Source organism: Oryx dammah, unplaced genomic scaffold (assembly GCF_014754425.2).
Source record: "Oryx dammah isolate SB20612 unplaced genomic scaffold, SCBI_Odam_1.1 HiC_scaffold_29, whole genome shotgun sequence".
Taxonomy (NCBI): domain Eukaryota; kingdom Metazoa; phylum Chordata; class Mammalia; order Artiodactyla; family Bovidae; genus Oryx; species Oryx dammah.
In genome coordinates, this window is record NW_024070213.1 from 85,069,355 (window position 1) to 85,092,904 (window position 23,550).

The 23,550-nt window shown below is 57.8% G+C and overlaps 1 protein-coding gene across 3 annotated transcripts in view; it reads right to left on the minus strand.

The window, feature by feature from the left end:
- Positions 1-2,809: 2,809 nt before the first annotated feature.
- LOC120858139 (collagen alpha-1(II) chain) overlaps positions 2,810-23,550 on the minus strand; it is a 30,042-nt gene continuing 9,301 nt past the window's right edge. For all 3 annotated transcript variants that reach the window (XM_040233995.1, XM_040233994.1, XM_040233993.1), the window contains 43 exons: positions 22,772-22,825; positions 22,318-22,371; positions 22,134-22,187; positions 21,802-21,846; positions 21,212-21,265; positions 18,784-18,828; positions 18,265-18,318; positions 16,775-16,873; positions 16,450-16,494; positions 16,258-16,356; positions 16,030-16,083; positions 15,603-15,710; positions 14,954-15,007; positions 14,774-14,872; positions 14,601-14,654; positions 14,068-14,166; positions 13,626-13,679; positions 13,241-13,294; positions 12,886-12,939; positions 12,648-12,701; positions 12,364-12,408; positions 12,068-12,166; positions 11,781-11,888; positions 11,425-11,478; positions 11,071-11,124; positions 10,626-10,679; positions 10,249-10,302; positions 9,880-9,987; positions 9,332-9,385; positions 8,862-8,915; positions 8,068-8,229; positions 7,723-7,830; positions 7,424-7,531; positions 7,141-7,194; positions 6,907-7,014; positions 6,621-6,674; positions 6,355-6,462; positions 6,015-6,068; positions 5,460-5,567; positions 4,814-5,102; positions 4,193-4,380; positions 3,635-3,877; positions 2,810-3,162 (listed from right to left, as the gene is read on the minus strand). In XM_040233995.1, coding sequence (XP_040089929.1) covers positions 3,016-3,162; positions 3,635-3,877; positions 4,193-4,380; positions 4,814-5,102; positions 5,460-5,567; positions 6,015-6,068; positions 6,355-6,462; positions 6,621-6,674; positions 6,907-7,014; positions 7,141-7,194; positions 7,424-7,531; positions 7,723-7,830; positions 8,068-8,229; positions 8,862-8,915; positions 9,332-9,385; positions 9,880-9,987; positions 10,249-10,302; positions 10,626-10,679; positions 11,071-11,124; positions 11,425-11,478; positions 11,781-11,888; positions 12,068-12,166; positions 12,364-12,408; positions 12,648-12,701; positions 12,886-12,939; positions 13,241-13,294; positions 13,626-13,679; positions 14,068-14,166; positions 14,601-14,654; positions 14,774-14,872; positions 14,954-15,007; positions 15,603-15,710; positions 16,030-16,083; positions 16,258-16,356; positions 16,450-16,494; positions 16,775-16,873; positions 18,265-18,318; positions 18,784-18,828; positions 21,212-21,265; positions 21,802-21,846; positions 22,134-22,187; positions 22,318-22,371; positions 22,772-22,825 — 3,702 coding nt within the window. In that variant the 3' untranslated portion in view covers positions 2,810-3,015. The remainder of the gene's footprint in view (positions 3,163-3,634; positions 3,878-4,192; positions 4,381-4,813; positions 5,103-5,459; positions 5,568-6,014; positions 6,069-6,354; positions 6,463-6,620; positions 6,675-6,906; positions 7,015-7,140; positions 7,195-7,423; positions 7,532-7,722; positions 7,831-8,067; positions 8,230-8,861; positions 8,916-9,331; positions 9,386-9,879; positions 9,988-10,248; positions 10,303-10,625; positions 10,680-11,070; positions 11,125-11,424; positions 11,479-11,780; positions 11,889-12,067; positions 12,167-12,363; positions 12,409-12,647; positions 12,702-12,885; positions 12,940-13,240; positions 13,295-13,625; positions 13,680-14,067; positions 14,167-14,600; positions 14,655-14,773; positions 14,873-14,953; positions 15,008-15,602; positions 15,711-16,029; positions 16,084-16,257; positions 16,357-16,449; positions 16,495-16,774; positions 16,874-18,264; positions 18,319-18,783; positions 18,829-21,211; positions 21,266-21,801; positions 21,847-22,133; positions 22,188-22,317; positions 22,372-22,771; positions 22,826-23,550) is intronic.

Here is a 23,550-nt window from a genome sequence, read left to right on the forward strand (position 1 = left end):
CATTTGCAAGTATTTTCTCTCAGTCCATAAGTTGTCTTTTTGTTTTGTTTGTGGTTTCCTTTGCTATGCAAAAGCTTATAGGTTTGATTCGGTCCCAAACCACAAGAACACTATTCACAATTATATGCCAACAATACCAGGTCCCTTATAGGCTACAGTATACCTCCACCATCTGTTCTGCAACACTAGTTACCCCAAAGTAGGATCCCTGAGACCTCTAGGTCAACTGTCCTGCTAGGGTTTCTAGCCCTAGATGTAAAACAAATTATTGAAAGAATCAGTCTGTTTGTAAAAGTTCTACATGAATCTAGGGGTCCTAAATAGTGGCAGACTTTATTTTGGGGGCTCCAAAATCACTGCAGATGGTGACTGAAACCATGAAATTAAAAGACTCTTACTCCTTGGGAGGAAAGTTATGACCAACCTAGAGAGCATATTCAAAAGCAGAGACATTACTTTGCCAACAAAGATCCGTCTAGTCAAGGCTATGGTGTTTCCTGTGGTCGTGTATGGATGTGAGAGTTGGACTGTGAAGAAAGCTGAGCGCTGGAGAATTGATGCTTTTGAACTGTGGTGTTGGAGAAGACTCTTGAGAGTCCCTTGGACTGCAAGGAGATCTAACCAGTCCATTCTGAAGGAAATCAGTCCTGGGTGTTCTTTGGAAGGACTGATGCTAAAGCTGAAACTCCAATACTTTGGCCACCCCATGTGAAGAGTTGACTCATTGGAAAAGACCCTGATGCTGAGAGGGATTGGGGGCAGGAGGAGAAGGGGATGACAGAGGATGAGATGGCTGGATGGCATCACTGACTCGATGGATGTGAGTCTGAGTGAACTCCGGGAGTTGGTGATGGACAGGGAGGCCTGGCGTGCTGCGATTCCTGGAGTCGCAGAGTGGGACACGACTGAGTGACTGAACTGAACTGAACTGAACTGAAATATTTCTCTGAGCAAAAATAATCCTTATTCTTTGCCTTTTAAAGTAAGACTCTTCACCACCTCAAGTATCATTCTGTTTTTTCTCTTCTTTAGAAGAGGAAACTATTTTAGAAGTTTGTCTGTGATATACCCAGGATCTTGAGTAAGTCTTCACTGGAGTCAGACTCCTGGGTTCCACGCAGTGCCAAAAACTAAAGCCCTTTGAGGCTGGACACTTTGATAGAGATGAGGAAGCTCCAGAAAGGGACAGTAACCTGACTGAGGCCTTCAGCTAGTCAGCCAGGTCTGTCCACCCAGTCCTGCTGGGGTCAAAAGGTTATCTGAGAGGTTATTGTGCCAGGAGAGACCTGCCTCTCTTGGGGGCATCAGGGGTCATGGGAATCAGTGGCAAGCCTCTGGCCCCGTTTAGGACAAGGGGGCAGTAATAGTGCATTGCAGCACTGCCACCCAGGGTGGTTTTGATCTGACCGCAGATGCCGGGCTTTCTGTCCTGCTGCTTCTCTTCCCTTGAGCTTCACCTTCTGGGCCATTCATCAGTTACCTATGCAGCAGTTGCTGTTATTTCTAGGTTTTAACTGGGTCCCTGGGAAATGGGTGGGCTGCGAGAGATTAGCTTGCTATCCTGGTGCACGTGGGACTCCTCTTACCAGGGTGTGAGCTGATGATCGGGATCTACTGAGCCATCGTAAAGTAAGTAGCTCTGACTCCACCATGGCCACTAAAGTGAGCCAAGGGGCAGGATGGGCTTTGAGTGTGGCTGACAGGTTGGAACCAAACTCAACTATCAGCTCCACCTGTGGTCTGAGGAAGTTTCATAAGCACCTATGTACCTCTCCACACTGCCCCCATTAGCTCTTTTGGTATGTAGAAGTGTTGTTTAAATTATGAGAGAGCTCTTCTAATTATGTTTGTATTGTACTCTTTTAGTTTGTCATCCACCAGCCCCCTCTAGTGGAAAAGGTGTCCACTTCCTCATTTTTTGCCCCACATACACAAGTCTTTGAAAAGCAGGAAGTGGAAGGCTGTCCATTCATAAGCCCACAGTTAAGACATCCGTGGAAGCTTGAAGTGCCAGCCCAGGAAGTGAGGAATAGGGGCCAGGAAAAAGGAAGAAGGGGAGAGTGTTTAGCCAGCCCTAACACTTCTCCTTGAACTAAAGTCTTAGGGAAAGACATAGGTAAGTAGGTCAGCAAGATTGTCTGATTATGTGCACTTATCATGGGCCTCTGTGGATTTACTCCTCTCTCCACATCGTGCACCGCCCTGTTCCCATGGAGCATCTCTGATCTCTCCCCAGTAGCAGGATGCAGCCCGCGCCCCCAATCCCTACCCGAGCTCAGAGCGCATCTCTCCTCTTGCACTAATCGGCCCTGGAGGTGTGCCCGGGTTTATGCTCAAGAACAAGCCCCCTCACCTCCGCTTCGGGCCTCCCTTCCCAAACCTTGGGTCTCTGTTTCTTGTTCTCCCCTGGGCTCCACTAGGCGCCAGGGGTTACAAAAAAAGGCAAGTTTGTGTGAGGTGGTTGAACCAGGCAGTGTGGCTTCAGTCAAGAGAAGGCCTGAGGACAGCTGTTTTGTCCTGCCCACAGAATCCAGGACTCGTGGAAACTAAAGAATAAAGCACAAAGCACAAGCCAGTATGTACTTTCCAATAATTTTTTTGTTTTTAATATCAATTGACGTTTTAAAAAATACAGAGGTGTTTGACACAGAATAGCACCATTGTGTAGGACACACACAGTTCCTGCGGCCGGCACCTGCAGGGGGCCTCTTGCCTGGGCTGGGGGGCAGTCACTCAGGGGGCGTTTGACTCACACCAGTTAGTTTCCTGTCTCTGCCTTGACCCAAAGGTCTTACAGGAAGACAATAAATAAATAGAACACCGAGATTTTATTTTGCAGTCTGCCCAGTTCAGGTCTCTTAGAGAGGGGAGCAAAGTCCAAACTGTGAGAGGGTAGGATGAATGGGCATCAGGTCAGGTCAGCCATTCAGTGCAGAGTCCTAGAGTGACTTGGATTGGAAAGTACTTGGGTCCTTTGGGTTTGCCATGGATTGTGTTGGTTCTGGGTTCGGGTTTTTACAAGAAGCAGACAGGCCCTATGTCCGCACCGAATTCCTGCTCGGGCCCTCCTATGTCCATGGGTGCAATGTCAATGATGGGGAGACGTGAGGTCTTCTGTGACCGGTACTCAATCACAGTCTTGCCCCACTTACCGGTGTGTTTCTAGGGGAGAACAAGAGGAGAGTCAGTGGATGCCTTGTGATCGGGAAAACCAAGCATCACAGAACACCAAGCGCAGAACACCCTGGGGGGCTCTCTTTCTCTTTCAGATTGACCTCCACCTCAACTCCAGACTCTAGTTCTCAGCAGTAGGGCCTCCCGCGCCCCCCGCCCTTCTCCTCCCCATCCCCTACAGTGCACCCCACCTGCAAGGGCAGAGGCCCCCACACATTGCATGACTGTTCCTACAAGTCACTGGACACACTGAGTCGAGGGAGGGGAGGAGACAGAACCGACAAGCTCCTCACCCCCAGCTGTTGCTGGTGTGTTGTCCCTACACAGCTCCTTACACGTGTAACCCTTTAGGACCATGACGCCAGCTGTGGACCAGCCCTCAGCCTGCTCCAGCCTGAGCCCTGGGCCCCAGGAAGCTTGCTTTCTCTCTCTCTTTGGTGGCCCAGCCTGCCTTACTCACCGTGCAGCCATCCTTCAGAACGGTGTATGTGAACCTGCTGTTGCCCTCAGCCCGGATCTCCACGTCATTTGAGCCCTGGATGAGCAGAGCCTTCTTGAGGTTGCCAGCAGCTTCGTCCAGGTAGGCAATGCTGTTCTTGCAGTGGTAGGTGATGTTCTGAGAGCCCTCGGTGGACAGCAGGCGCAGGAAGGTCATCTGGACGTTGGCGGTGTTGGGAGCCAGGTTGTCATCTCCATAGCTGAACTGTGAGGATGGAGAGCAGTGGCATGAGGCCCGGGGATGGGGGCTGCCAGTGGACTGGGGGGAGGAGGAGCTGAAGGCGGCGGGGGGATGGGTCACTGGGAAGACATTTTTGCTTCCAGGAAGTGGAGCAGGCCTCTGAGGACCTCTTCCTCCACCTCTAAATGGTGGTTAAAAAAAAATCCTATCTCTCCTCCTTCCTTCCTCTTAAGCCCCCTCTCTCACCCAGAACTGGTGGGAATGCTGAAAACTCCCCAGAAGAAAGCAGAGGGAGGTTCTGAGGCGCTGCCCATGGCCTAGAGCAAGCGGGGGACTCACATGGAAGCCACCGTTGATGGTTTCTCCAAACCAGATGTGTTTCTTGTCCTTGCTCTTGCTGCTCCACCAGTTCTTCTTGGGGATGCTGGCCGGGTTGGGGTAGACGCAGGTCTCGCCAGTCTCCATGTTGCAGAAAACCTTCATGGCATCCAGGGTGCAGCCCTGGTTGGGGTCGATCCAGTAATCTCCTGCAGCGGGGAGGCAACACCCCATCGGGGCTCAGATAGGCACAGACCCACGCTCCCAAGAGGGCCAGGCCTGCCTGGAGTGACCAACAGGCCTACAGGGACACCTAGCGGGAGAGGAGCAGGGTGTGAGGGCCACATGCAGCCAAAGGGAGGGGAGAAGGAGGGAGCAGGCCAGGGGAACGTCCAGGGCTAAACAGGGGTGCGAGCAGAAGGGCAGGCTTAGGGCCAGCCTGTGGATGGAACTTGACCCTGATGTCATTTCCGCCGTGTGGCCACAGCAGGACAGGGCCAAGGCTGCAGTTTCTCTGCTGTGCGATGTGGGGTGCAGGGGGACACCCACACTAGACCCTTCCAGGTCTGACTCTGCTCCTGTGCTCTGAGCAGGGCTGGGCCCAGGGGCTGACTGCCTGCTCTCTGTGGTGGGGGTCCTCACCGCTCTTCCACTCAGGGTGGCAGAGTTTCAGGTCTCGGCAGGTGCGAGCTGGGTTCTTGCGGGAGCCCTCGGGGCTGCGGAGGCTCTCGATCTGGTTGTTGAGGGACTTGAGTGTGGCGTCCACCTCGGCATCATGCTGTCTCAGGTTGCTGCCTGCCTCGTCAGCCCGCATGTACTGCAGGGGGTCGGGGCCCTTCTCTCTCTGGCCAAGGCCAGCAAAGGCGGACATGTCGATGCCAGGGCCGGGGGGCCCAGGAGGGCCAGGGGGGCCAGGGTTTCCAGGAGGACCCTGCAGCAGGAAACAGAAGTCAGCCAGGAATGACAGGGATGCTGCCCTTCCTGTGTCCATCCCCACCTTCTAGAATGTACCATCAATAGAATGTCTTTTTACCATCCCAGGAGGTTGGGGATGTGGGTGTACGTGCAATGGGACAGGACCAAGAAAACCACAGAATCTGCCTTATTCTTTCATTAGTCCCTCTTCTCTTTCCCGTGGACCCTCTGAACCTCTGGGGGCTCCCAGGATAAAGGGTGCTGTCATATTAGCTGCAGGTGGACACCCCGAAAGAAGCCCTTAGTGTCAGAGAGCTCCAGCCTCCCAGTGCTGGGAAGGCCCCATGCAGTAGGCCGGGCTCTGCACACTCACAGCAGGGCCAGTCTCGCCGGAACGTCCACGGGGCCCAGGAGGTCCAATGGGGCCAGGGATTCCGTTAGCACCATCTTTGCCAGAGGGACCGACGGGGCCAGGAGGACCCTGCAGGCCAGGAGAGAGGCAGGCGGTGAGGAGAGAGCATCAACAAAGGGAAGGTTGGGGAGGAGCTGGGGTTGGGGAGGGGCCCCCCTAGCACTAGCCACACTGTTCCCGATTTTCTTGCTTCTCTGTCACGGAACCCCATGCTGGCCTGTGTGTGGCCGAGAACCAGCAGGGTGGCCTCACAGCTTTCCTACCCTCCTACAAGCCTCTCTATAAACCCTTGTTCCCAGGGGGGCTATTTGACAGCCGAGAGCCACTCATATACTCATCCCAGGGTCTCAGGTTCTTCTCTGGCCACATTCTCACCAAGCTGGTCCCACTTCTGCTGCCCCATGAGGCCCCCTGAGGCCAAGGCTTCCCCGGGAGCAGCCATACTCCCCTCCTCCTCAGACACCTGCCCAGAGCCCCGGCCCCACCCCGAGGGAGGGCTCACTCCCTCTCACTCACTCTGGGGCCAGAAGGACCTGCAGGACCGGAGGCACCCTGGTCTCCAGAAGGACCCTGTGCAGAAGGAAGAGGCCAAGGTCAGAGGTGAGCACAGACAGGCCCCAGGCTGGGAGGCCTTCTTGAATAGGTTTATATACACTGGGAGCTGGCTGGGACATGTATCTGCTCCCCGACCCCCAGCCCCATGGCCCTTCTACGTGCTCCACCCTCTGACCCGGAGAAGGTCCAGGCCTGGACATTTCTTAGGATCATCCCAAGTCACTTCAGCAGCCTGGGAAGCTCAAGTGGTCCCTGCAGAGCGGGAGGCCCTGGGGAGCCAAGCACAGACAGCAGCACTCACAGGGGGGCCGGGCAGACCCTGCAGACCGGTGAAGCCACGGTGTCCCTTCAGTCCCCTCTCGCCAGCCTCTCCAGTTTCTCCTTTGTCACCTCGGGGGCCTTGAGGGCCCTGGGAACGAGACACACAGACACAGGTTGGGTCAGCTCAGCCCAGAGCAAGAGCCCTCTGCCGGCTTCACCTGCGCCAAGGAGCCCCAGGTCCCTGTGGGCACCCCTCCCCATGGAGCCTGCCCTTCAGGACCCAGCACAGGTCACTCAGATACTCACTGGCATTCCCCGGGCTCCAGCAGGTCCTGCGGGTCCCATGGGACCTTGTGCGCCCTGTGGGGGGAGTGGGGGGCGATGTCAGAGAGCAGTTGAGGCAGGAATGGCCCACTGCCGTGTGCCCATGGCCCAACGGCCCATGGGCTGGGCACCAAGGCAGCTGCTTCACAACCCAGACTCAGGGTTGTTCCCAGGGCCTGGGGCAGGGGAGGGTGGGAGGTGGAGAGGCGCTCCCTGCCCACCCGGCCACCCTCCTGCACCATGGCTTTTACTGACTCAAGACACTCACAGCTTCTCCTCGGTCTCCCTGCTTGCCAACTGGGCCGGCGGGACCAGGAGAGCCAGGGGGCCCAGGGGCTCCGGGGGCACCTGCAGCGCCAGTCTCTCCACGGTCACCCTGTCAGGAGAGAGGCCCCAGGCTCAGAGAGGGACTTCCAGAGGAGGCAAGGAGGGGTGTGGCTCTGACCCTGACCCTGCCAGGCTGATGAAGTAACCTTCCCACCCCCCCGCACGAGACACTCACCTTGACTCCAGCCGCGCCATCTCTGCCAGGGGGGCCGTCAGCACCGGGGCTTCCCTGTGCAAAGGGGAGCAGACACCATCAGAGCTGCCCCCACCCCCGTCCAGCCAAGGCTTTCCCAGCTAGCCTCCCCCTGCCGCCCTCCCGTGCATCCAGCTCTTAGTCTCCCTGGCCTTCTCTCTCCCGTCATGACCTTCCCATTGCATCTGGGCACTTGGGCTTGGCCTGCCTTGTCGCCCGCCTCCTCCAGGGCTCCCCTGTCCCCGCAGTGGGACCCACTGCTCACCTCACGTCCAGGCTCGCCAGCAGGACCAGTCAGGCCAGGAGGACCCACAGGGCCAGGGGGACCTCGGTCTCCAGATGCTCCAGGGGCTCCCTGCTTACCAGGCTCACCCTGGGGGCAGCGACAAGGAGGGTGAGTATGCGCTCTGAGGCCCCTCTCAGCCCTTCTGGGAAGATGGCTGACCGTGGGTCAGCTCCGAGGGTGTGGAGCAGGTGGCCGGGCCACCAGGGACACCCAGTGAAGACCCTCCACCTGAGCCAGGCTGGGCCGGCTCGCCTGGAGGAAGGGGCGTCCCCACTTACCGAGGGGCCGGGGAGGCCGGGGAATCCTCGCTCACCACGCTGTCCAGGCAGACCAACGATGCCCCTCTGACCAGCCAGACCCTGAGGACCTGGAGGACCGTCGGGACCCTGAGCGGGGAGAGGAAGGAGGTGAGAACTTGAGAAGTGACACGCAGCCGCTGCCTATCTGTGCTGCGGCCAGCTGCCCACTGCGGGGGTCAGGTCAGTACTCCTCCTGCCCTGCAGGGCACTTTCTGCAGCACCTCCTCCTGGCAAACCCACAGCCCTGCTCCCAACTCCAGGCTCTGGGAGCCCATGCCCTTTGCACCCTTTCCCCAGGGACCTTGGCCCTGGGGTGGGACTTACAGAAGGACCATCATCTCCAGGCTCTCCCTTCTCGCCAGGGGGTCCAGCAGGACCTTGGAGGCCAGGGTCACCAGCTCGGCCAGGGGGGCCACTGTCTCCTCGAGCACCTTTAGGACCATCTTTTCCAGAAGGACCAGGAGGACCAGGGGGTCCAGGGTTGCCCTAGGAGAAGCAAAACACAGGAAGTGAGAATTCCTCTCACCCTTTCCCGTCCCTCCAGGCTGCCATGACCCTCTGGGGGCTTCCTCCACAGTAGGGGCAGCTTGGCCCCCTTGGTCCACCCCTTTCAGCTTTGCTCCGCGTGAGCTCTGGACAGCCAGCCTGGCTTCCCCAGCCGCTGCACACTCTCCCTGTTCCGACTCTCCTGCTTCCTTCCCTGTGGCCTCTCTCCCACCACCCATCCTCAAGGAACTGCTCCAGTCGCGATCCCCTCAGCCCTAAGCCTCTGTGCCCACCCCCTGCCCTTGACAGTGTTGGTGAGCCCGCTGACTTAGCATTTCTCCTCCCTCTGCTGTGAGCTCCCCAAGGGCAAGATGCAGACTTTCTCATAAAGCACAGTGTTTTCAGGAAATGCGTGTCTACGGTGAAGTGGAGCCAGAAGCCCATGGCCAGCAAAAGGGCACAGCCCCTGCTCCCAGCTGTGCATGCGGAGAACAGGACCCCACGGTCAGTTAACTGCTCCTCCCAGGTGTGGGCCTGGGCACAAGATGTGCATGGGGTTGGGCCAGACTCTGTGACCCCTGCCTGTGCCTCCTGCTAGGGGTAAGGTAGAAACCAGTCGGGGTGGCACTCACATTGGAGCCTGGGGGTCCGACGCGGCCAGCTGCTCCGGGGAATCCGGTAGCTCCCTATGTGAGGAGAGGGGAGACTCAGCACCTTGGACCCTCAGGAGGCCCCAGAATCAAAGGTTGGGGGAGTGGTCTCACAGGCTGGAGTGGAAAGGGACAAGGGGTTGCAGAGCAGCCAGGGGAGTTAGAGAGGGAGAAAGGGCCCCCGGGGTGTGGCCACTGCCTCTTGCTGAGGCAGCTTCTTGCCTCTGCAGGGGAGGATTGGACTGGGGCATTCAGACTTTAGGGGCGTCCTCTCTCCCACCCGGCTATGGGATGGGTGGGGGCAAAAGTGGGTGAGAAGGAAGGAGGTGGGGTACAGCCTCTGGGGCTGGGCCTTCCCTGTGAGGCCAGGATGGGTGTGAGAGAAGCTGCCAACACCCCACCCCCCAGTGCCCTCTACCCGGCCCAGAGACAGTGGGGGGGGCCTCACTCACCGGGGGGCCTTGAGCACCTCGGGCTCCTTTAGGACCAGTCACACCAGTAGGACCCTGAGGAGGAAGGGGGGTGGATAGTGAGGCCCAGTCGTCCTGACCACAGACTCCTGAGAGCCAGGACCACAGAGATGGAGCTTTGTCAGCATGAACATCCCAGCCTGGGAAGCTATCACAGGCGGGTCTGCTACCCCGACCAAGAAGACTCATGTTCCAGGAGACCTTGGGAGGAGAAGCCCATTAGGTGTCCTCAGAGCCCAGCCAGGGTCTCCCAGGAGGCTGGCTGCTCCGTCCTGAGCCACACGCAGAACCTGCGTTCCCTCCCCCAGCCCCCACCACACACCCACACCCGTGACAACGAAAGCAAGGGTAGCGTAGCTCCTTGAACCTTCATCCCTGAGTACAAACTCCTCCTTCCTGCAGCCTCCGCCCTCTGCCTGGCTGCAGCAGCCAGGCCGCCCTGCTGCCCTTGGCCCGCCCAGGCCCCTCCCCCTGCGCCCAGCCTCCCTGTCCTGTGGGGTCAGCTCTCAGGGGAGCTCAGGTTTACCCACCTGAGGCCCAGGAGCTCCAGAGGGGCCCTGAGGACCGGGGGCACCAGCGTCACCTTTCTGGCCAGCTTCTCCTTGTTCACCTTTGGCACCAGGCTGGCCATCAGCACCCTGGCTCGGGGAGGAGGGCGCCAGTGAGTGGGGGGCAAGAACTCCTCCCACAAGGCCGGAGACTCTGTGTGAGTGTGTGTCCACCCTGGGTCTGAGCGCCTGCTCTGAGGTCGGGACTGTCACATTGGTGTGGAGGGAAAGGAGCCATTCCCCTCCTCTTAAAGCCCTGTCCCTCCCTCCCTGCCTCCCCCGCGGGCTGGGTATGACGCAGAGCTGAGCAGAATAGAAGGTGTGGCAGGGGAGGTGGACAGAGATACTCACAGGGGGGCCGGCGAATCCAGCGGGTCCAGGGGGGCCTGTCTCTCCGCGTTCACCCTGTGAGGAAAGGGGTGCGGAGGCTCAGCTGCCTGCCTGCTCAGTTCCTCCTGGAGCCCAGAGCCCACCCTGGCCCAGCCTACTGCGCAGTAACCCCGGAGAAAAGGGGTCAGGGAGCTCCATCCTAAACAAACCAAGCCAGGCCAGAAGGCCTCCTGTGGCCAGAGGGTCTGGGGACCTGAAGGTCCTCCACCATGATCACATCACGGGAGAGGGGTGTGTGCCTTCTCCCTTTCCTTTCTCATCTCTCCTCCCATCCCCAGACCTGAACTGCAGGGAGGGAGCCACGCCCCTGCAGGGCCAGGCTCCAGGCAAATACTCACCGGGGCGCCTCGAGCACCAGCAGTTCCGGCAGGACCAGGGGGTCCAACTTCTCCCTAAGATCAGGGACAGGGGAGGACAAAAGCCAGAGATGAGGGGTGTGGGTTCAGAGGGGGCCCCTCCAGAGCAAAGTGCACCCAGGAAGCAGCCCTGACGGTGAGTGGGGGCTCTGGTCTCCCCAGCAGCCTGTTTTCTCATTGCTTCAGCCACACCTGCACCCTCCTCAGGGCATTGAGAAAGACACCCGTGCCCCACCCCTCTGCTTCCCTCAATGGCGTGCACCCCAGGACCCTGCTGCTAAGAAGTCCCCTACCCTCACTCCTTATAGCAGTTGGAGAGGAGGAGGGTGACAGCTGTTGATCCAGGGGAGGAGAGAGAGCAGTCTTTGGCAGGAGGTGAGAAGGAGATCTGATGGGGGCAGAGTGAAGAAAGGGGTCCATGACTCACCTTCTCACCGTTGGCACCGGCTGGGCCAGGGGGGCCAATGGGGCCAGTCAGACCCTGGGAAGAGAAGGCCGAGTGAGGGGCCAGGAGAGGCAGCCAGGGACGTGGTGCCCAGCAGGGAGCCTGGGGCGCCCACACCCAGGGGCCCTTGGTGTACCCTTCCATGGCCCCCAGAACACCCTCTCACCCCGGGGTCCCAGTGTTGACCGGGAAGTCCCTGCGGATGCCCAGCCCACACAACTGAACACAGGACCAGGGACCACACTCACACACGGCCCCTCTGTCCCCTGAGTGCATGGGATCCCTGCATCTGTCCCCATCCCAACCCCAGGGAGCCTGCCACTAGCATCCACTTACTCGTCCACCGTCCTTCCCGGGCGCGCCCTCAGGGCCTTTCTCACCAACGTCACCCTGTGGAATACAGAAAACGGGCCACCTCAGGGAGGTACTCCAAGACCCCCTTTGCCAGCTCAGTGTCCTCCCTGAATGGGGGTCCAGGCGGGGGTCAGAGCCTGGCCAAGAGGGGTTTGCTGTGGTCTCAGGGTGGGTGACGAGCAGTAAGAGAAGTGAGATGGAGGGATGTGTCATTGGATGATGTCACTAAAGCTCAAACAAAGAGCCGTGGAGCGGCCTCCAAGTTCCTCAAGAGGATGTCTGGGTGCCGTGGGGAGCAGGATGGAGTTGGTGGGAGGCCTGCTCAGCCCAGTACTCACCCTGTCTCCCTTGGGTCCGGCAATACCAGCTGCTCCCCTCTCACCGGGCATGCCCTGCAGACCTGGAGGGCCCTGAGCCCCAGGGGGGCCAGCTGGGCCAGCTGCGCCCTGTGGGAGAGAGGACTCTGTGATGGGCAGCTCCTCCTCTGGGTGCCCCAAGCTCCCTTTCCTCCCCTTCTTCCTCTGCCCAGACCCCTTTGGGTCTCACCCTCCATCCCTTCTCCTTCCATTTTCATCCCCCAAGCCCCACCCCCTTCCACCCAGAGGACCACACCCCCCTCACTTACTTTGGGACCATCGGTGCCAGGAGTGCCAGGGAGGCCGCGGGCCCCCTGGAGGCCCTGGGAACCGGGGGAGCCACGTTCTCCAGGGAAACCTCGTTCACCCTGGAGCGGAGACACCACAGAACAGTCAGGTGGAGGCCCGAAGAGGACGGAGGGCCAGGGAGAAGCAGGGAGGTACAGGCGGAGCTGGATTGGCAGGGGCAGGGGGGCAGGCAGGACCCGGGGCTGCGGTTCTGCTGGGACAGGCAGGCCAGAACCACTCCAAGAGGCCACTTGGGAATGGCCAGCAGGACACTCACCCTGGGACCCACGAGGCCAGGAGCTCCAGCTTCACCAGGAACACCCTGAAGATCAAAGAAAAATGTGAGAGAGGAAGGTTTTTCTGCCCCGGAGCCTTGGCCGAGCACCCCTCCTGCTAGCTGCGGAGCTCAGACTATGGCGAGCTGGGCTGCAGGACCCAGACACTCCCTGCCTCACTGATCTCCTTGTTCCCCCTCCCGCCCTTGCCTCCTGGGCATCATAATAGACCTTCCCACCTAAACACATTGCAGATTCCCAGGTATTCCCAGGGCCCCGTACTCACCTGGTCACCTGGTTTTCCACCTTCACCTGGGGGGCCGGGAGGGCCAGGAAGTCCCTAGAAGCCAAGGTGACTTAGTTAGGAAAGGAGTGAGGTTGCTGCCCTACCCTCTGGCGAGGCCAGCACAGGGCAAAAGCTGGGGTGCAGGGAAGACCCATCCCCTGGCCCCCACTGAGGGGGTGCTGCTGCCATCCCAGAGCCCTGGAGAGAGAATAAACAGGAAGCTGGTCCAGCTGCCTACCTGGAACCCAGATGGCCCAGGAGCACCCTGCTCGCCTCGTTCACCAGCTGGTCCCTGCAGAGGAAGACAATGGTGAGCTGAGCCAGCTTCTGGAGAGCCTGGACGCCACATCCAGGGCTAGAGGGGCCAGGGGGCCACCCACAGCAGGCAACACCACCCTCACTGCCCGCTGTTCTCCCACCAGCGAGTGACCCGCACCCTGGAACACCAGGGTGGGGTCCACACTGCCTCTGCTCAGGTTGGGTCGCGGTCCTGGATCAGCCCAGACCCACATCTGTCAGCTCCATCACTCCCCACCTCCGCCCTGCCAAGCCCCTGCCCACGGGCTACCTGGAGAGGCTGGGCGGGTACTTACAGCGGGTCCAGGGGGGCCTGCAGCACCTGTCTCACCATCTTTGCCAGGAAGACCCTAGTGGGAAGAGAGAGGGGCGCTATCATGATACACTCCTCCAGTTCTGCAGACCCCTGCTCCAGCCAATCCTCCGCCTGAACTCCATTTCTCCACCCTCCCTTCCCACTCTACTCCTTTCCCTCAGTCCTCAGCACAGGAGCCTTCTCCACCTCCCTGGCTGCTGTCAGCCACCAGTCTCCCGGTGTGGACTCCCACAGAGCCCAGAGCAGCACATGCTCAGCATGGGCATCATGCGGCCAACCAGGGGTCCCAGGAGTATGCCACAGCGATGCTCCCTCCCCACAGGGAGCAACAAACACCCAGGGGTGGGCAGTGGGGAGGCACTCACTCTCAGACCAGGAGCACCAGGCAGTCCTTTCTCACCAGCTTTGCCAGGCTCACCCTGGAAGAAAGAGGGCAGGGCCATGAGGTGGAGGGCTTTGGTGGGAGTAGGGGTATGGCCGGCTGGGGAGACTGGGGCCACTGCCTGATGGACAACAAAGGCTAAAGTCGAGGATCAGCACCTCTCTTATGCTCCGAGGTGTGAGCTGAATAGCGCTGACCCAGGGATCTGTGTCATGGCTGAGATGTTCTGAGGGCTCTAAGGAGCCCTGGGATTCTCCTGATCACAGACACTCCTTGGGGCGTGGAGGTCCAAGCCACCCAGAACACCATGGACCTCGCTCATCACAGCCCTTGGGTTAACTCTGTTTGGGAACCAGCCCTTCCCCCAGGGGCAGGGAGGTAGCAGAACCATGTGGAAGGAAATGGAAGGGCAGGTGATTACTTACATTGGCACCTTTGGGGCCAGGGAAACCCATGACACCAGGCTGCCCACGAGCTCCCTGAGGGCCTGGGGGTCCAGGGCGACCATCTTCACCAGGGGCTCCCTGAAAGAGAGGACACCATTCTCAGCACATGGACCCGAGACCACCTTTGTCCCTCTACTGAGCGCAGGCTCAGGGCAGGTCACTGGCCAGACAAACAGCATTCAGGACTGACTAAGGTCGCAGCCGGCAGCCCGCATCACACACGGGACTCATCAGCGACAAGACACTGCTTAGCTTAGAAGTTTTGTTCCTGAAAGTGCACACCAGGCTTTGTCTTCCCCAAAGGAAGGCCCAAATGCACAAGGGGTGGCATTTTTAGAACTTGCAGCCACTGCATAGGCCACACCTGGCCACAGGACCCACCATCCCATCCATTCCCCTCCCCAGTTCTCAAAATTCACAGGCTGCCCCGACCCGGCTCCTATCTCTTTTCCTACCTGCCTCCCCAAGAGTGCCCCCCAACCTCTCCCAGTGACCCCAGAGGATGGACTTACAGAAGGACCAACTTTGCCTTGAGGACCAGCATCACCAGGGCGACCAGTGAGACCCTTTGTTTAGGAGAGAGAAGGGGCTGGGCGTCAGCACAGGGTTAGAGGGACCAGGTCGGGTAGGGCGTGAGGAGTCTTCTGAGTTGGAAGCTGAAGACAGAAGCATCCCTGCTACCTACCCGGGCTCCAGGAAGGCCAGGCTCTCCGGGACGGCCAGGGTCACCGTTGGCTCCTTTGGGACCAGCAAGGCCACTGGGTCCTCGCTCTCCAGGGGCTCCCTACACAAGAGGAGGCAGAGGGTCAGCAGAAAGCCATTTGACCAGTGATGCGTGGGCCCCAGTCCCTATTCCCTCACTCACCTTGGGACCTGCCAGACCATCCTGACCTGGGAAACCACGGTTGCCAGGAGCACCCTAGGAAGAAGTGGAGGGGAGAGGCAATGAGTTAGAGAGGCCCTTGACCCAACTGTGGCTGCAGAGAGCCTAGTCAGGATCCATGTGTCCATCCCACCAACCCTCCTACTGCAGTCTCTGCAGACCAGAAGCTCTGTGCATGCATGCCTACTAAGTCACTTCAGTCATGTCTGACTCTGCAACCCTATGGACTGTAGCCTGCCAGGCTTCTCTGTTCGTGGTGATTCTCCAGGCAAGAATACTGGAATGGGTTGCCACGCCCTCCTCCAGGGGATCTTCCTGACCCAGGGATCAAACCCGTGTCTCTTACGTCTCCTGCGTTAGCAGGTGGGTTCTTTACCACTCGCGCCACCTGGGAAGCTCCAGGTGCAAGATTCTGAGAGATTAACTTCTTGGGCCTGCCCCCACCTCTTGGCAAGGAACTCCCACTGCTTCATGTCACCCAGGGGTGAGGGACACTAAGGAGTGTGGAGGTGGGTGGAGAAAAGGAATATGAGGTCCACAGACTTGGCAAAGACCCAGAGCCACAGGAACTCAACTTGTATCTCCAGGGCACACCCCAACGAGCGTGGGGAAGAACTCCTGGCCCACTTACTCTTTCTCCAGGGGGACCGGCGGGCCCAGCACCACCAGGCTCTCCACGGGCACCTCTTTTCCCTTCTTCACCAGCAGGACCAGGGGCTCCTTGGGGACCAGCAGGGCCCTGAGAACCAGCATAGCAGAGAAACAGGGTGAGTCTTTGCCTGGCCCTGGGGCAAGCACAGGCCTGGCATGAGGAGGAGGTGGCTATGACTGCTGTTTCAGGGCTGGGGGGCCTGTGGAAGTGAGGTCACAAAGGGTCAGCTGGGCGAGAAGAAGTGGCCCAGTGGGCAGTCAAGCTGGTCAAACCGAAGATGGCAGCTGAGACTGCATCAGCTTCTCTGTCACATTCATCTCTGGGTACACCCTCAGAGGGCCCAGGATAGGGGACACGCCTGCTGAGAAGGTGGGCAGTGGGCCAGGGGTGGCAGCCAGGTACTCACCGGTTCTCCCTTGGGGCCTTGTTCGCCTTTGAAGCCAGCAATACCAGGCTCACCCTTAACAAAGGAGAAAAGCAGGTTCTCACACTCGGTTGTCCCCACAGCCCTAAAAATCCTCCACCACCCCCACCCTTAAAGGCAGCCCGCTAGAGGACACTGTGGGCACAGGAAGTAGGGTGGTGGGTTTGACTTTGGGGCTGTGGGTGGGACTCAGAATTCACTGGATCTTACCGTTTGACCTTTCGGACCCAGAGGACCAGTTGCACCTTGAGGGCCGGGTGGACCACGGGGTCCAGGGAAGCCGGGAGCACCAGCAATGCCAGGGGCACCCTGTCAGCATAAGCAGAGAGAAGGGCATTAGGAGGGCGGCATAAGGAGGGACTGACCCCACCTGGAGGAGCTGAGTCTGAGGGCAGCACTCACAGCAGATCCCTTGGCTCCAGGGATTCCATCAGTTCCAGGGTTGCCCTGAAAAAGGAGACAGTGTCGTTATGTAAGATAAGCAGTGAAGAATACATTCCCACCCCACATCATGCTCCCAGGCCCCTGGTCCGTTCCAGGCATGGCCCTGCCGGACAATTAAAGGGAAGATGGGTGATGGAGGGAGACGTGTCTCTAGAGACTGATGGCTGGGTGGCAGGCATTGAGCCAGAAGAAAGGTGTGATGATTGAGGCACCAGTTGCCTCAGCAGACAGTCAAGTGTGCCAAGGCCTCAGACCCCAGACCCTTCAGGCAAAATACACTCACAGCGGCGCCAGCTGGCCCAGGGGACCCAGGAGTACCAGGTTCACCGCGAGGACCCTGGGCGCCTTCGGGACCTCGAGCACCGGTGGGGCCAGCTTCACCCTGGAAAGAGGCAGGGAAGGATGCAGTGAGGACAGGTCAGGGGGACACAGACCCCGTGGGCAACAGTTTAGGACAAGCTGCACACACACACCAAAAAGGGTTCCCATGCAGGCTGCCTGGCTGAGCCCGCTGACCTGATGACCTTCTACCTGCCCCGCTCTACTCTCCATCCCCCTCCTTGGTGGCCACCACGAGCAGGCACACAGGTTCATGTTACAGGCTGGGCTTTGTGCTGGTTCCCTCAGCACTCATCAGAAAAGCCTGAGCTGGGCAGCCTGCCAGTCCAGCACTGTGGGATGACGGACAATGGCTGAGATGGGCAGGCACCTTTACCTCCCCTTCCCCACCTATTTTCTCTTTTATTGAGGCTCTTGAACATCTCAGCTCGGGGCACCACTGGGCTTGTATCTGGCTAATGTGAACCAGGCTCTGAGTCAAGCCTGTTTGAAAGAAGCCAGCAAGCCAGGACAAAAAGCAAGCTGGGGGACCAGCGCCCCCGACACCACTTTTCCCAGAATGGCCTCTGCTTTTACTTTCATTTTTTCCTGAAAGTTACAGCTGGCTGTGAGCTGGGCTCTCTGGACTGCGGAGTCCCTGGGGAGGACTGCTGACCTGGAGAGAGGGCACAGCCTCCTCAGGTTTCTTCTCAGAACATTCTTGCTTTACTTTTGTAATTATTATTTTCTAAAGGTCAGGCCCCCTCACCTTCCGCTGTCCCTCTTCACAATGGGTCTCCTTCACCCAGCTCCTGGGGCCTCAGACACTGTCTGGTTGCCATGGAAACCCCCGAAGGGGAAAAGCAACCTGATGCCAGTGACCTCATGGAGGCTCCTTATTCATCTCCTGGCGGCACCAGGAGAGAATTCCCAGGGACGCACGCATGTTGGAATCCCTCCTGGGCCACAGGGGCCTTTCCCTGAACTGGCTGGCCTCCCACTGGCCTCTATTAATCCTTGGAAGAACTCTATTAACACGGTTTGGGAGAGACAAGCCCCGCCCTCCAAGATGAAGCAGGGGTGAGGGGGAAGGATGGAACCACCTCTGCACCCACTTCCCTCCAACTCTCTTCCGGATCTAAGTCAGCTGAGCTTTGCCTATTTTCTTCAGTTTCCTTTGGTCCCCTCCCAGGTCTCAGGGGTCCTCCCATCTTCTTCTGCCTTGTCCCACTCTGAAGCTGTAACTGTATCTCCAACTTTTTATCATTCCATCTTACTTTCCCTTCCAGCTGGTGGCTCTGCAAAATGCCTGTCTCTTTCCTTGCTTCCACAGATAGCAGAAGTGGGGCGAGGGGTGGGGGACACTCCTCCAAGGGGAAGGTGGATCATCCGGGGGGCAGTCAGCAAGGGTTATGGGGAAAGGGGGGGTCCTGACTCGACAAGCAGGACACGCACCTTGGCACCAGGAGCACCGGGGAAGCCAGGACCGCCAGCAGGACCCACGGGACCCTGGAGGAAGCAAGCAGATGCAGAGGTGAAGGCCCAGTCTGGGCAGACTATCTCCAGCCTCCAAAGCAAGCCACCCCTCACCTCCCATGCCTTCCCACCTTTGTACTGATATTGCTCTATATCCACTGTGGCCGAAAGTCCCTGGATGAAAATTGTCCCCACTGCCAGTGTGGGAAACTGCGTTTCTGACGCAGTATATAGTTTCTGACTATATACATGGTGAGAAGCAAGTCGTTCTTTCACCTCCCTCTCTACCCCTCCCCAGAAAAACTACCAAAAGTGTAGCTGAGAAAAATGAACCATTGCTTCAAAGCTTGTCACCAACATACTCCCTTAATAATGAAAAGTTGTTCCTCTTTTTCCAGCAGAATCCAGAATGTGGCCTCGATATTGAATAAACACTGCCACTTCACTGGGCGGCTGACTGGGACTCACGTAAACCTGCCGGGGCTGAAGTGAACTTACCGGAGGCCCTGCAGGGCCTGGTTGACCGTCATTGCCTCGAGCACCCTGTGAGCGAGAAGGAAGCAGCCATTACGGGAGACACCCACATCTCCAGTCCCTCTCACGGTGGCCCAGGGCTGAGCAGGAGGCTGGCAGGTGTGCACTGCGGGAGGAAGCAGCCCCAGGACCCTCCATGGTGGCTTTGAAAACTGGGCCTGCAGTGGGCTTGCTCTCAGCCTCAAAGAACTTGGGTAATTTTCCAGCTACTCCATCATTTTTTAAACATCCTTTTAGACCCCAAGTATCCCCAAATTCAAGGCCATGTTATCATTTAAAGACTCAGTGAAAATGAAAACAGCCAAGCATCGATTCTGACTCAGTTCTTCCTGCCTGTTGCAGCACAAAGCTCTTTCAAAGTTGGTTAATCTCCTTGGTCAACTCTTGGATCTGTGTCCCCATCCCCAACCCACAGAACAGCCTGCTTCTGTGGAAGACAGGGGAGCTGCAGAGCATCTGCTACCAGCCCAGGAAGAAGCTTGGTGATGGGGACAGGGCACCGGGCACAGTCCTGAGACTCCTTTCACAGACAGCAAGGCTGCCGGCTCTTCCTCTACAGGCCATGCACCTTGACGGGGAGCACCTCCAGGGTCTCTTTCTCGAGGCCCCTCTGGGTCCCGGGAATCATTAGGCTGCATGGAGCTAGGCCGAGCACTTGGTCCTTGGAAGACCTCAGCTGAGCCCCGCCTGCCTGCCTCTGCCTCTCCTGGGAAGCTGAAGAAGGATGCTTTAGGGGGAGCTCCTGTTTTAAATAAGACTCAAGCCTTTCTCCTGGCTGTGGTCCTTTTCTCATGACTGAGACTCTCCTGGTTGGCATTAACCAGGGAAGCAGGAGAATACTTAACAGAAGAAAATGTACAGGGAACATAAACCCTCAGCATTGGCCAGAGCCCCTTCTGGGCTGGCTGCTTCGCAAAGTACCCTCCCTCCAGGGGTCAGCCAGAGGAGAGGCCTGGGCTGCTTGTGAGCAAGGGGAGTGTGGTGCTGCCCAAGAGGCCAAAGTTGGATGGGCATCCAGGGCTCCCCCCTGCAGGAAAGCTGGGGAGTGGGTACCATCTGGCCCAAGGTGGGGGACACAGGACCACAGCCCAGCCCAGCCCCTATACAGGCCTGGACACCAGGTCTGCACTGAACTATGTGACGTTGTCAATCTTCCATTCCAAATCCTATGCACACCCTGCCAGTCTAACTTCGGTAGGGACAGGAGTCAGCAAGGAGAAGCAAGAAGCAGGGCCGACTGGAGGAGGAAGGAGAACAGCGGTGCAGGTCATCTGTGCCCCTCATGGAGTGTGGCCCCATGACTCCAAGCCTGGCCAAAAAGGCACAAGCCAGGTCTGGACAATCTGTAGCAATCACAGTGCTTCTTGGCAGGCCCGGGGCTCTCTAATCCCCTCACACAAAGTGACCCAGGGACAAGCCACTTCAACAGTTTTGGCTGACAAATGGGGGTTGAGACTGCATGCTATTTCACTGATCTGCTTCTGAGGGAAATTTCTGCCAAAACAGATACCTTATCTGGACTGCAGCACAACTGAGGGAAGCTGATTTACTTTGGCTGGTCCTGCAAGGACCCATGAGGAGGGGCCTCAGAGCCTGGGTGGCTGGGGTGTGAAATCAACAGAGAGCATAATCTTTCTTAAACACAGCTTTCATCGCATCACTCGCCTGACCAGGCGCCCACAAGGGTTCTCTATTGCAAAGGGATCAGAGCTAAACACCTGCACCCTCGCTGCTACAAATCCCCATGCTCTTAACTCTCCCATTAATGCGAGGCCACCGGAGTCTGAGGCTGCACAGCAAGGCTTGTCTTAGGCTAGTTAACCATTCAGTGCCTCAGTTTCTTCTCCTCTAAAAGGGGGAGGACAACAGAATCCGCCTGGTAGGATTCGAGGGAAAGCTGGATAAGACAAAGCACCTGGGTATTAAACAGGGGACGTCCCCGTGAAGCAGTGTCACCAACAGTGCAGTAATGTAAAGTATGTGAGTTGACCCTAGACTGATACACTTTTCTAGGGCAGCATCTAAGCGAGCAGAAAGAACTAAAAGGAACACAGTACTATAGCCAACTAAAGTCTGTCCATAAATTCAAACAGGATTGATTGGGGAGTGGGTGAGACTGTCGAGGGATTACCTGAATAATCGAGACTGGTTAAAGAGACTCCTGTCCTCACCTGCCAGCTGGCCTCCCGCCACCCCCCAGTCCTCTGATTGTGCAGACCCAGCCTGGGGATTTGTGACGGGCACACTCAAAGTGAATCCTCACGGGAGGATGATACTGTCTACACCTCGTGGGGTTGCTTTGAGGGTCAGGCGAAATAACCCTGAATACAAGTGCCTCATGAACTCCAAAGAGCTGGGCAAATGGTAGCTCTGGGTCTTGTCAATTACTCACTGCAGCGCCGGCAGGGCCAGTCCGTCCTCTCTCACCAGGCAAGCCACGGGGACCCTGGAACACACACCAAGAGGCACAAGCGTGAGTTGGTTCAAGGACCGCTTGGGCCCATCACATAACCTGCAGGCCCGTCACGGACACTGGAAGGGAGGGAGCCGGTAGCATCCGGGAGGCAAAGGTGTGGGCGCCCCTGGTCCCGCCTCCCTGACCCTATCACACCAAAGGTTCCTCGGCCGTGGCAGAACACACAGGTGCTCCCGTTGTTACCTATTAGGAGCCCTGTTATGGCACATCTGGCTCCTTGCAATAGACAAACTCCCCCAAATGTTGAAAATAAACAGAATTTGTAAAAACTGAAGCACACCTTAAGTGTGTTAACAGGGTTATTTCAAAGAAATGCTGGTGAGCCCTTGCACAAACCATCCACTTGACACACTTTACTTTTTGCTCATAATCGAATCAATCTACAAAACTGAATATCTATTTTGCCCAAAGGGAGCGGTGGCATCTACAGTGGCGCCATCTGCTGGGCTTTAGAAGGTGTCTCAAGAGTGTCTGGAGGCCCTCCAGGGGGTGGTGCTCATACTCACCATTGGACCTGGAGAACCGTTCTCACCTGGGGAACCACTCTCACCCTGGAAAAAAGATGCAGAGGATCAGTGAGCAGGGCTCCCTCTGCCAGCCTGCAAGACAGTTCCCATGGAGGAAGCCGAACACTCTGGTCATCTCAGCTAGGACTGACACCTCCAAGCTTTAGTTCCATGAGGGACAATTCCCGGAGCTCTCCAGACCTGCTGTTCATTCATTAGGTTGTAGTGCTGGGTGTTCCTAACCCAAGCTGTTCAGACGTCCTAACTCCACTGAGCTCAGCAGCATCTCCTCATCATCCGTCCCCCATGCCCATGTGCTTCTTGGTCCTTACCTTCACACCCGGAGCACCAGCTTCTCCCTTAGCACCATCTAGACCTGGGTAACCCTACGGGACAAGAGAAGACTTTCAATCACGCTTCTGGGGAAGCTGAAGAGGACGATTCATGTCCCCCCAAGACTTTTTTCTCCCTTGGTCAATCTTTTTCCTTCCAGCACTCTCCCCCCATGATACTTACTCTGTGACCTTTGACACCTGGAAGGCCTGGGGTTCCTGGGAAGCCGCGAGCACCCTGCAATCCAAAGCAGAGATGTTCAGAGCACTGTGCAGAACCAGGTAAAGGCTGCCTTGGGCTGATGGGAGAGGCCTTGAAGCCAGGTCCCTGGGTGGCCAGGAAGCAGGGGAAGCCTGGCACCAGGAACATCTTTCGGTCACTCCCAGAATCCCCCTCTCTGTGCCTCACCCCAGCTTAGGCAAAGTGGGTGTAAACATCTGCCAGCACCCCCGGACGCTCTGAGCCTGTGCTAGGATCAGGGACATGGTCATCAGTATGAAAGCGTGACACGTGGGGACAGCTGGAACTTTAGGAGCGAGCTATCGGAGCTGGATGAGCTACGTGGGAGGCCACTGCGTTTGTTGCAAGGATGGAGATGCTGCAAACGAGACTAGAAACTGGGAAAGGTGGGCTTTACCTGAGGGCCAGGAGGGCCTCTCTCGCCAGATTTTCCAGGCTTTCCAGCTTCACCCTGAAGGGAGAGAGATGTACCTCAGCTGCCTCAGAAGACACGTTAGCATCACTGGTGCACTCCGGCATGTTATCACTCCTCCCGCCTGCCTGCCTTTGCCCACCTGCTTCCTCATCTCCCCCCACCCCTGCAGGTCCCAGATTTCCCTGAATGCCTTCCCTGCCTGTGTCCCGGGCAAGCTCCTCCACCCCTCACAGCCTCCAGCCTCCCCTGGTGGGCTCACTGTCTCCTCTCATAGGCACTGCTGACCAGCCTGTGTTCCCTAACCTCGGAGACGTTCACTGCCTAATGGGATTCTCACGAGCAGCTTCAGCGCCAGTTCTCCTCTCTCCCCTTCGTTTACATCCCTTGCAGACATCCTGACTCAGCCTGAGCTTTCCCCAACTCATTTACAATTAAGATAATCTTGGGCTATTGAGTGTTTCTCTTTTGTTTTTCCTTCTTTGCATCTGTCCCCTTGTGTTTTCCCTCTCCTTTCTCTCACTTCTCAATTTCCCTTCCTGGAGCTAATGATGTTTTAATTATTTCCCTTCCCAGTGGGTCCAAAGCTGTCCCCAAAGGCACTTGCAAGCTAAGTTGCCAGTGGAAATGTAGACGGTGCAGGGTCTGAGTCTCTGCCGGACGAGCCCTGCCCCCTGGGCCCAGTCGAGGGTGCATCTGCCTATCACCACCCAGCACCCCCTCTCTCCAGCACCCCCTCTCTCCAGCACCCCCTCTCTCCAGCA